Genomic DNA, 12,312 nt, shown 5'->3' on the forward strand with positions numbered 1-12,312 from the left:
GTATCATTTTATCTAATGTACGTCGAGGAATCTTCGTTTTAATAAATTCTCTTTTATTCACCTGGATATGTATAGTGTAAATATAATAAATTAAAAATTTTTTAAATAGAAACTATAAAGGTGTTAAAGGTTAATATAAGGAATTCTATATTAAAAATTTTGCAAATTTTATTTTCCATGTATTTACATTTTAATGGTGATATTAAAATATATATTGGGATATTAACGAAAATGTTCATTACAAGTTTATAATCCATGTCAATGTCTGTCCATTTATGTTCTAATACATTATATATAAATAGTTCTCGACATGGTAAAAGATTTTCCGAATACAGAAAGTGATTCATAAATCGGGCGAAGTATAAATGGAGCATGGCTGAAAAGATGTAGAATTAAAAAAAATATTTTTAGTCAATATAAATATTGAAATAAAATATAACAATGTAGAAAATGTTGCTATTGTACCATGTTCCTTTCCACCTATGTAGAAGTCTACGGGGACAACTTACTCGCAGAGAGGATACGTTTAAATAATCCGACTGCAGTAATGAAAGACATCGGTTACATAAAGGTATAATTAAGGAAAGTAATTACAGCTAGATATACATGGGTTTTTAATTTATATACTCAAGTTTATCGATTGATAAAATACTAATCAATTCAATATAAATTATTGCAAACTATTGTACAGATGTTTAATATATATATGATAAATGTTTTTTTTATTGTATTGCATATGTAAAGAAATATTTTTTAAATGAAATATAATAGTTGTACCCATTTTACATATAATACTAAATCTTGCACACATGAAAAATAAACATTCATAAAAATAAGATTACACCTTATTTTTCAAAAGTTCTACAAATATATTCATAAAATAAAAAAAATCTTAAAATTATATACATTATATATACATATATACACATATATACCTATATATACAATTATATTTCATTGATAATAATGGAGAATATAAACTTATGATATATTAAACTTCTTACATTTCTTTGATTTTCAAATGCAAAATAAAAAATCTTAATATTATCACATATTTGTACATTTATTATTTTTAGATTTATACTACATAATGTTTATTACATATTTGTACATTCATCATATTTATATTTATAATATGTACATATAGTATATACTATAATATAGTATATATTACATTGTTTTGTAGAATTTCAGGTTGGATTTTAACAGATATTGTAAACGATTTCGTAGAATAACCGCAACAATTGTAGAAACAGAAAATTCTCCAATTGTAGAAACAGTTATAGAACAACTGTTGTAGACAGTTTGTAGAAATTGTAGAAACAGACAATTTTCCAATAAATAAGAGACCTTCGCCATTTTATCTGTATGCAATCATGTGTAATTTAAAAAGCAACTGCACTAATTTGAATACGATTGTAATTATATGAAATTTACCGTAATTATTTCACGCAGGAATATGCTATTAAAAGGGGCTAAGGAAAACAATCTTCCCTTTGCGTATATAAAATTCTTTAAAACTATCCCACATAATGGATATGAAGGAGAATATGACATTGGGTAAGCAACAAGTTGAGTTGTGGTACATTCCTAGCTGAAAACTTTGTTTATGTAATAAATAGTTCTATATTTATAATGTAGATTATTGATATTTTATGTTTACAAATATCATAACGCTCATCTCTTATTTAATCTTCTTTTTCCATGGTTATGTACAACGATGCATCACAGCCTTTCTCTGACTGAAAATTGACTGCTACAACATTTTTATTGTATGAATACTTTTGATAATACGGATTGAGGATCACATATTCCAACGCCGTATCTGCCGTCATTTCATCTAATGTACGTCGAGGAATCTTCATTTTAATAAATTCTCTTTTGTTCACCTAGATATATATAGTGTAAATATAACGAATTAAAAATTTTTTTAATAGAAACTATAAGGGCGTTAAAGGGAAATGTAAGGAACTCTATATTAAAAATTTTGAAAATTTTATTTTCCATGTATTTATATTTTAATGGTGTTATTAAAATATAGATTGGGATACTTACGAAAATGTTCATTACAAGTTTATAGTCCATGTCAATGTCCGGCCATTTCTGTTCTAATACATCTTTGTTCAAGTCTACCTCTGTATTACTTATAAGAAGATGCTTCACAGAACGGAAAATAGTCCATAACTCGGAAGCAAAATGTGGAGCAAATGGAGCGAGCATTATAATTTGAACAGCTAACGCTCGCTCGTACTCGCGACTTTTTTTCAGGCACTCCACACCAACTTTTCGCAAGCTATATTTTAAAATTATAATTCCAGATTCATACTTATTCATTGAGTATTCAAATGTTGGAATTATTGCATGGAATTATTAAATGTAATATAATTATTTACCTATTTGTAAGACCTTGCATTCGAGATATTGCTACACTAAGCTGCTGAGATTCAACTATGTTAAATGTCACGTTTTTAAGAAAATAATTTCGGCTGTCGAACATGTACGCATCGTGTTCAGTGAATTTAGGATCAGTAGGATCGCTTTTGAATTCGTCCAGAGTCATCTTGTCACGTTCAATCTTAAACCGCTTAACACAGTTCCAAATACGGTTTTGCCAATTGATTATACCTTTAACAGCTAATATATTATTGCAAATAAATATATTATCTTGAAATAAGACTATTGTTTAAATAGTTTAGTGACTTTTAAGAAAAACTTACTGTCTTCCGACCAATTTCTAGTAGACGTTGGTGCAACATCGGCCAGTATTAATAATCGTGTTGTATCTATTCCATATTTATTCAACAGATTGATAGGATCGACTCCATTATGCTTTGATTTTGACATTTTTTCCCAGCGCATAGAGACATGTTCTCCATGTTTTGTCATGTATTGATTCCCTTCCATTTTTACTTCATTTTCTGGTATGTATTTCCCGGTACTTGTAACTTGATATGTTTTACCCATTACTACTCCTTGCACGAGAAGCTGTCTAAATGGTTCTCGACATGGTAAAAGATCTTCTGAATACAGAAAGTGACTTATAAATCGGGCGAAGTATAAATGGAGTACGGCTAAAAAGATGTAGAATTAAAAAAATATATTTTAATTTGAGACAATAAATATCAAAATAAAATATAATTCAGAAAATATTGCTGTTGTACCATGTTCTTTTCCACCTATATAGAGGTCAACGGGAAAGGCCTTCTTAACTTTTTCTGTCGAAAACATCTTTTTTGTATTTTTGGGATCTATAAATCTTAAAAAATACCAGCTACTATCTACAAATGTATCCATTGTATCGGCTTCTCTGGTTGCCTTTTCTTTGCACTTGGGACAACTCGTCTGCAACCAATCCTTTGCATCGTAGAGAGAAAGTCTTTTGTTTGAACCTAAGTGCACCATCTTTGGCAGTGTCACAGGAAGTTGATCACGAGGTACAGGTTGTGCGCCACAATTTGTACAATGAATAATTGGAATAGGTGTACCCCAATATCTCTGTCTAGAGATTAACCAATCCTGTAATCTCGAGCTCACTGGATACCCACCTATTCCCCATTCTCTAGCTTTCCGAAATACTTCAAATATCTTTTGCTGTTGCTGTTCGTGACTACGTATCGAATGTCGAGTAAATGGTATTCCAACTAATTCTGAGAATTTTAAATCGTCCATTGATGCTGAGGGTATACCTAAACGTATATCTCTCCATGGCGGGTAAACAACTTTATCGGTGATAAAAACCGGCAATTCCTCGTCAGAAAATGGATTTATTACTTTTGCGTTTAAACATTTTATACCGGTGTCTATTTCGTGTGTGTATTTCTCATTGTGTAAAATACTTTGGGGGGATATAGCAACAAACTTTGCGTACTCCATAAATTCTGGCATGTCAGTCCATATATTTAACGTCCGTGGAAACTCGGGAATTGTAGATATTAATTTAAAATCAATACTAATACCATTGCAATCGCCTATCCAGTGTTTCTGTAATTTTATAATATCTCTCCATTCCTTCAAGATTGGATCATCTAAACCGTCCCACAATGATCTAAAATATAATTACTTTATTATTTAAAAATGTCATTCTTTAGAAAATCATGTATTCTTTTACTTCTTTAATTAAATTTACTTTGCAAAAGTTGTCGTTCTGATAAACCACTGCTTCAACAATTTTTTCTCTACACGTGCACCAGACCGCCAAGACCGTTGATTTATATCTATCTGTTCCTCGGCTAATACAGTCTGATCAACAGGATCCCAATTAACATAGGCTTCTTTTTGATAGGCCAAACCTTTATCGAACAACTTTAAAAATAAATCTTGAGTCCATTTGTAATAATTTGGATCACAGGTCGCAAATTCTCTATCCCAATCAAAAGAATAATTTAACATTTTTAATTGATTACGCATTGTCTTTATATTTTCATCTGTCCATACAGCAGGACTAATTTCTCTTTCAATAGCAGCATTTTCTGCTGGCAATCCAAAGGCATCCCAGCCCATTGGATGAATTACATTTTTACCTAAATTTATAAGTTTATACTATAAAAAAATTTTTTATCTATTATACATCATCAAAATTTATTGCATAAAGCTTGCATAGATATTGACTTCCTTTAAAATCTACCTTTCAATGTATAAAATCGAGCTACAGTGTCACTTATTGTATAAACTCGAACATGACCCATATGCAAGGCACCAGATGGATACGGGAACATAGACAGAATATAAAATTTATCTTTGGCATCGTCATCTACATTGGGTTTGTAAACATTAATTTTATCGCCCCAGGATTTCTCTATTCTCTTCTTTATCTCTGGCGTACATACTGAAACCTGAAAGTATTTCAATGAACAGCACAACATTCAAAACGAAATATAAAAATAATTTCAGACATCACTAATAAAATTCACTTCTATGAAGTAGCTACGAGCACAGCATACAACAAAACTCTTACCACAACATTCAACACAACAAATATATGAGTGAAATAAACATAAGTAAACAAAATAAAAAGTAATTAAACAAATTAAACTCTATACTCAATAACTTTATGGCTTATTTCTACCAACGTAGATTAATTTTAATCTTGGATTAAATTACTCTTTATCTCTTTTTAGTTTTTGAAACTAGGATGAGATAACAAGTAAATTAAACAAAGATTAAAATTAATCTACGTTGGTAAAAACAGGCCTATGTCTGACATTTAAACGGTTTGTATCAAATCAACGTCAATAATAAGATTTATAGTTTAACAAAAATACCAGTGATGTATCAGTAGTCGACAGTTGAGTAAAATTATTTAAAAACCTTCGTGACTTGCATATAATTTTGACAGGATGGGTTAAGCGTTGTATCATTGTAAAAGTCGGATTTTTTCCCGTTGTAAACAAAATGAGACGGAATACCGGTTCACACACATGTATTCTCACGCCATGTGCGCTGCCATTTTGCTCTACCACTGCAGGTAAATTACTGTTTGTGGATCGAGAACTAATCGAGAACGATCATTAGTTTCGCCAATTGCGAAGTATTACGTATTTTTGAATATTATTGACATAATTATTGTTTCCGAGAAACGACGAAAGATTTCGCTCCTACGAGACGAAGAGATTTTTGCATTGATTTCTGCTCCGAAAAGCACCACTTCGGCTCTTCCGCACTTCCGCCGATCGTACGCTCCTTTTCCGGTACGTCTCGCGTTCGCGAGTTGGTGGGTGAATGTTATAGGATTTAAATCTACGCGAGGTATTACCATCGTATATTATATATAATATGTAACGATGGAAATGCGCAACTTTCTATATTTTTGATTACTTTTGCCTCGTACATCTAATCTGTGTGATGAGATATTTATTTTTAATTTGTGTTCAATTTATGTCACGAAAGAGAGGTTAGAATCTAGAAACAATGCTATTGACAAACGTTTGTTTCAGTGAAACTTTGTTGCTGCTTTTTCTTCAGTTTTAACAATTTAGTGATCTTCAATTCACAATTTTACAACAAATATGAATCGAATCCCATGTTTAGATCGCGTGAAAACTAAATACACTCGTTACAAATACTAACCTCTCATTTCATAATAAAAGTATATAAATTTATAATTAAGTTATTGAACATTGTGTCTTAATTACGAAGACATATAATATGGAGTTTTGTTTGATATAAGTTCAAATCTTGATTCTGCAGATATTAAACATCAACCATGGGTAAGGGAAATAATATGATCCCTAATGGCCATTTCCATAAGGATTGGCAACGATACGTGAAGACCTGGTTTAACCAACCAGCGAGGAAGATTCGTCGTAAACAAAAACGTGTCAAGAAAGCGCGAGCTGTCGCACCTAGGTATGTACATACATGAAATTTATTTGTATTAATGTTTTTAGATTTTATAATATTTCCAAACTTAATCATTTTTAGACTCGATTCTAATTTGTTATATTTAATTCTCTCATGTCTGTGCAATAAAATTTATTTCTTGCAACTTTTAGTAATTAAATATTATTTTGATAATTTTTTAAGGCCTGTAAATCTCTTGAGACCTCTCGTGCATTGTCCGACATTTCGGTACCATACCAAGGTTCGCGCTGGTAGAGGTTTCACGCTTGCCGAGCTGAAAGCCAGTGGTTTGAACAAGAGATTTGCTAAAACAATTGGAATTGCAGTCGATCCTCGTCGTCGGAACAAATCCATTGAATCTTTGCAGACAAACGCTCAGCGCCTGAAGGAGTATAGGGCCAAATTAATTCTATTCCCTATAAATGAGAAGAAGGTATGTAATTTCAAACTGCTTTATCATCTTGTAGAATGTTTTCACTCTTTATCTTAATTCAATTTATTCAATTAATGTTTATATTTAAAAATTTGAGATAACATGACGATTTAGCTACAAAAGATATTTTGCATATATTTTGCATTAATTTTATTTATACTTTCTTAAATTTCAGCCCAAGAAGGGTGATGCGACCGAAGAGGAGAGAAAGGTCGCGGTTCAAATCAAGGGTGATCCTATGCCTATTCGGCATCAAGCACCTGCCAGGGCGAAGGCTCGTCCTATCACTGAGGAGGAAACCAAATTCTCGGCATATGTAACCCTTCGTAAAGCACGAGCTGATGCGCGATTAGTCGGCATTCGTGCTAAGCGCGTCAAGGACGCGTCAGAGAATCCCGACGAGGTGACTAAAGTCGCGAAAGATAAGAAAGCCAAGAAGTAATTCTTTATAATATGACATCTCGTTTTCTTTATGTATATACAAAAAATAAAATTTTCCTCTAATGGAAAATATTTTATTTCGTCCTTTTTTAGGATACCTTATATTTATGAATTTTTTATTATACAAAAAACTGGATTTTTTTAGTCAAGAGTTGTTTGATATGTACATTAACAACTAAAGCGTGTTTTTCGCTAATTTTTTAATATGAATGTAAAAATCACAGGAAGAGAAGATTCCTGTATTGCCGAGCTCGTAACATTATAATTATACCATCTTTGTTTAAGATAAAAATTGTAATATTATTTTTAACAAAGAGAAACAGATAACTTGATTTCAAAAATTTAGTGTATAAAAAATTTTTTTTTTAAGAATCGCGCACTTGTCTTGTTTACCTATTTACCCACCGTGCACACACATGCGAGCATACTTAATGTAAACCGCCGCGTGCATGTGTGTCGCCCTAGTAGCGCATCTGTCATCTCGGTAATTACACATCGGAAGTTGAAAAGAAATTAAAAGTCTGTCGGGAGCGAACGTTAGATTCGCCGCAGCCGTTCCACCCTCGACGGTGGCCGGACGATCGTATTGGGAGAAACCAATTGGCATACTCGTCTGCAGTTAAAATTTCATCGAGACGTAAGCGGTCGGTCGTGAGAGGTTATAATCCCAGCGGTCGTACGGAGATGAGGAACAACCGATGTTTCTTAACGCGAGAGCTGATTGCGTTCGCGATGTGAGGAATTGAATTCGGGACGCGACATATCGAGCTGACACGATGGAGCTGAAGGTGTGGGTGGAGGGAATTCAGCGCATTGTGTGTGGCGTTACCGAAACCACCACCTGTCAAGTAAGTGTATAACGTCAAGTTTGCTATCATTCTGTTAGGTGTAGTGCACGTGTTTATATATACGTATATAGTAACATATAATCCAATTACTTATTAGATAGGATGATAATCAAGCAACTACCTACTGAAACTAATTAACTATATTGCGACAAAAAAATAAGAATGATTAATATTAATTTTACACTATAAGACACAAGAAAACCTGCCATTTTTATTAGTATGTAACACAATAGGATATACATATACAAATTTATGAGAAGAAGAAAATTAAATAATATAATGTAGTAATATTTTTTCAAAATTAACTTAAATTTGATCGCGTAGTTTAGTAATAAATATATTTTCCAGCATTACATATTTATCATCAAGAATTATGTTTGTTTTATGTCTTGTAAATCTCTGTTTTAAAAGCTGCTGCTAACAACAGTTTCTTTATAGGATGTGGTGTATGCACTTGCTCATGCCACAGCTCAGACAGGTAGATTTACTTTGGTGGAACGTTGGCGAACCAATGAACGTTTACTGGCCCCTTATGAAAATCCTCTTAAGGTCAGGCATGTCTTCTACATACATTACCCATAGAAATTTATAATATAAGTTATAGTGTTAATTAAATTTGAAACTCTTTAGCAATATTTACCACTATATAAAATTATTTAGATAAAGAAATGGATTTATCTCATTATTAAATTTATGTTAAATTTACAAAAAATTTATATATTATTTAAATGGATTAGATCTTAATGAAATGGGGCGAATACTCTTCAGAAGTTCAATTGATTCTGAGACGTTCCACTCCAGAAAATAACAAAACAAATGCATTACCATCGCGATTGACGTATGCATCACGTGCAAATGGATTACCAATTTCACTATCTGAGCACGGAACATCAAGTACTGCTACTATGCAAGATGACAGTAAAAATATATCAACTACTCAAAGTTTAGATTTTGCAGATGATATGCAAGGAGGATTGGAGAGAAATAGAGACACCAGAAAGTCACTTACGTTTAGTGGATTTCATGGAGGTATTACAGAAGGTAGCACAGAAGTAAGTTTACATATTAAGTAAAAAAAAGACACATTATATGCAATAGGGCACAAATAAATATTATTGTCAGTAAATATACTTTGATATAAATTATTTTGGATAAATAATTTTTACATTCTTGCATTCAGTCATACTGAATTTTTTATATTTAATTTTTGCTATATGTGCGAATAAAAAACTTTATTTTAGATTCAAATGGAGAATAACGTGGCTGTAGTTCAGCCCACGCCACATTTGAAGAATAAGGATTCAAACGTTCGAAAAAATGTACAAAAACCAGCGCAGTCACCTACGCGAGGAACCAATACAGAAAGTGAGCTATTTTACTAAAACTTATTATGTATATTAAAGATGACAAATTCTATCTTATTTGTTACGATTTCTCATGCTTGTTATTAACTTTATTTTTTTTTTATTCTTCAGTCGCAACACACTTATTGCAAAAAAAGGTACGCGAGGTTCCACCTTACAGGGAACCTCCAGGTCCATCTTCGCCGCCCTTACGCACTTTGCCACCTTACCGAGATCCACCGCCGCCAAATTTAAACAGTCCTGGAAGATCGCAGTTTGTGCATGGTAGCGGAAGTCCTCATATGCATAAAGATGATCAGCCATCTTCCAGTAATTCCATGAAATTGAAAAGAAATCTCATCCAGGTTTTATTGCTATAATTATATATTTGATATCGTTATTTATTATTATGTGCATGCAATGTATTTGCAATGTATATATATTTTGTAGGAATTTCAAGATAAAGTGCCTACGCAATCTGTTAATCCTCTTTCTGTCACGGCACAAAATATGGCGACTGTTGCTTATACTCAACGATATGTTGAACTCATAAGACTAGTCAATAAGCAACGGGACACTATTAATGCTCAACAAGCTGACCTAACAAAAGTAAGATATATTCTTCGATAATATAATTAACAAATTATTTGGGTTTTAAAAATAATTATTAACATAGACGAGGATAGAACGTTGATTAATTTATCTACAAAAATTATACAATAAACTATGATTATTTTAGTTTGATGCAGAAATACTGTATTGGGAAACAAAGAATAAAGAACAAATGCATCAAATGGATTATATTTCCCAAGAAATGAATCGTATCGAATCTACTGGCCGCATCATCGAGGAACAAGTAATTTTTTACCTATCTTTTTTGTCTCGAATTGTATCTTATGATGTCAATGTCACAGTTACTAATTATTAATTATTGTTTGCTTTAATTAGCTCAAGGAATTGGCTCATGTAGAAGAAGAAAGCGAAATAGTTAGGCAGCAGGAAAAAAACACTAAAGTCAGAAATAACATTGCTTAGATCAAAGCTTGCCAATTGTGAAACAGAACTTCTTCAATGTAAAAATAAAATTAGGTAAATGCAAGCAATGTCTTTTATAAGATTGTAAACATTATTATCTTTATTATTCTTGAAGTATATTTGAAATATATCTTTTTAATCTATATGATATAGGAAGTTACAATGCATTAAAAACAATATGACATATAATGCAAATTATAATTACAGACTAGTTATGGAAGAGCTTACCATGGAACAACATAATATAAGCCGAGAGACAGATGAGCGGCAAATCATGGAACGTAAAATAATTAGCGAAGTGGAGCATTTACAAAATGAAGTAGAACAAGCTAAACGTGCAACCGAATTAGCTTCGCAGCATGCAGAATCTTTAAAATTAGAAGTAGTCAATTTGGAATCGGCAATTGTCGAGAAGAAATTACAAGTAGAGAGATTGGTAGCTGACATGAAAGAAGCAAATCTGCAAAGTTTAGCTGTTGCATGTTCAGATGAGCAAGTCAAATCTTTATTAGAAGGTATTTATTTTTACATATGTGTATGCACTGTTAAGTTTATTTTTTATAACAAATACAATTATTTAATTGTTAGGTGCCCATAAACCTGGAAGTACACGTAAAATGATAGGATCACCAAGGCAATTGGAAACTGCAGTACCCACGAGTAAGAATCCACATGGTGTGTGGGTATAAATAAAGAAATCAATATACCTGATAATAATGTCTTACATGTGAGAAAGCATATCAAAGAATATACATTAAAATATTTGTATGTTATACTATTTAGTAAAGTACGTAAAGTACTTAATTTTTCTACATATCTTTTATGCATTTATTTCAGTAATATGAATTAGTATTATTATGTGTCATAAGTTCGTATTTTTATATATCTTATTAATATATCATCCCATTTATATTCACAAAATATTTAATTAAATTTATAAATTGTTACATAAACTACACTCATATTTTTGAAACTACGTAATATATTTTTACATTTATTATTATGGTTATTAAAAAAAGGTTTTTTTGCTTTTGAATATTACATGTATTCATTAACAAATGATGATCAAGTATAATGTTATAGATGTATATGTAATTCTAGTTTATGTAAGTATAGGAAATAGTTAAGTCTAAAAATCAAAATTATTAATACGTCTATTAATTGTGTACTTATTACATTTTTATTTTACAAATAGTTTTTTATATCTTTTCTAATTAAGAAATATTTTGCCATAATAGATTTATTTAATTATGGTTTTGTATCTTTTTCTAGATAAATCACAAATGTTAACAAGAAATTAGTATTAACGATCGACTATTATATAATATTTTTAAGTTTTTTTTATAATTTATTGATGCCATGTTAATCGTGAAACTGTAAAATAATGTGAGAAGTCTGCATTTGAAATCTATTAATTAGAAAAAATAAGTTTGCAAAATTGTAAAAGGATTTGTTTATCTAAAAAAATTTTAATTTTAAGAATTGCAAATTGATAACTTTAACATGTGACAATATAAAAGTTAAAAAATATTTTGATGCAATTTAATTTTACAATTCTGCGGTTTTGGCATCGACAATATATGCCACAAGTACATAATTTTTTATAGATAAATCAATATTTTTATGACATATAGATATTTTTATTAGGAAACATTTATTTTGTATATCATAAGAGTTAAAATATATATACTTCTTACGAATATTAAACAGAATGTTATTAATATAATCAATGTTATTTAAACAGCATGACTGCAATAATTGATGATATAATCTTTGTCTAAAAACAAAAATTAACAAATGTATTTTGTGCACACATTCACATGCAATTTGTGCGTTCTATAATAAAATAGTATTGCTCTAGTAGAACCAGTCT

General features: G+C 30.9%; 3 protein-coding genes and 1 pseudogene across 4 annotated transcripts; 3 read left to right on the plus strand and 1 right to left on the minus strand.

The window, feature by feature from the left end:
• The first annotated feature begins 6 nt into the window (after positions 1-6).
• Positions 7-2,060, plus strand: LOC118648571 (annotated as a pseudogene).
• Positions 1,578-5,506, minus strand: LOC105835322 (probable leucine--tRNA ligase, mitochondrial). Of its 2 annotated transcripts, XM_012678469.3 has the most exons (8): positions 5,262-5,506; positions 4,625-4,832; positions 4,127-4,520; positions 3,162-4,045; positions 2,718-3,071; positions 2,394-2,634; positions 2,056-2,293; positions 1,578-1,889 (listed from the first exon to the last, which is right to left on the minus strand). In XM_012678469.3, exons 1-8 carry the CDS (start codon positions 5,355-5,357, stop codon positions 1,689-1,691), a joined length of 2,616 nt encoding a protein of 871 aa, XP_012533923.2. In that variant the 5' UTR covers positions 5,358-5,506; the 3' UTR covers positions 1,578-1,688. The 2 variants fall into 2 exon arrangements, with proteins under 2 accessions (XP_012533923.2, XP_012533924.2); XM_012678470.3 differs by lacking the exon at positions 5,262-5,506 and having other exon boundaries at positions 4,127-4,539; positions 4,625-4,763.
• Positions 5,507-5,644: 138 nt separating this feature from the next.
• LOC118644226 (60S ribosomal protein L13-like) lies at positions 5,645-7,260 on the plus strand. Its single transcript, XM_036294911.1, has 4 exons — positions 5,645-5,745; positions 6,187-6,345; positions 6,523-6,772; positions 6,948-7,260. The coding sequence occupies exons 2-4, from the start codon at positions 6,203-6,205 to the stop codon at positions 7,212-7,214; spliced, it is 660 nt and encodes a 219-aa protein (XP_036150804.1). The 5' UTR covers positions 5,645-5,745; positions 6,187-6,202; the 3' UTR covers positions 7,215-7,260.
• A 383-nt stretch (positions 7,261-7,643) lies between these two features.
• LOC105835323 (ras association domain-containing protein 8) lies at positions 7,644-11,592 on the plus strand. Its single transcript, XM_012678471.3, is given in 11 exon segments — positions 7,644-8,061; positions 8,500-8,610; positions 8,799-9,113; positions 9,303-9,426; positions 9,537-9,769; positions 9,855-10,013; positions 10,144-10,260; positions 10,353-10,406; positions 10,408-10,493; positions 10,647-10,954; positions 11,028-11,592. Coding segments are annotated over 11 exon segments (1,680 nt in total). The 5' UTR covers positions 7,644-7,989; the 3' UTR covers positions 11,129-11,592.
• Positions 11,593-12,312: the final 720 nt, after the last annotated feature.

Source organism: Monomorium pharaonis, unplaced genomic scaffold, assembly GCF_013373865.1.
Source record: "Monomorium pharaonis isolate MP-MQ-018 unplaced genomic scaffold, ASM1337386v2 scaffold_519, whole genome shotgun sequence".
In the NCBI taxonomy this organism is placed as follows: Eukaryota; Metazoa; Arthropoda; class Insecta; order Hymenoptera; family Formicidae; genus Monomorium; species Monomorium pharaonis.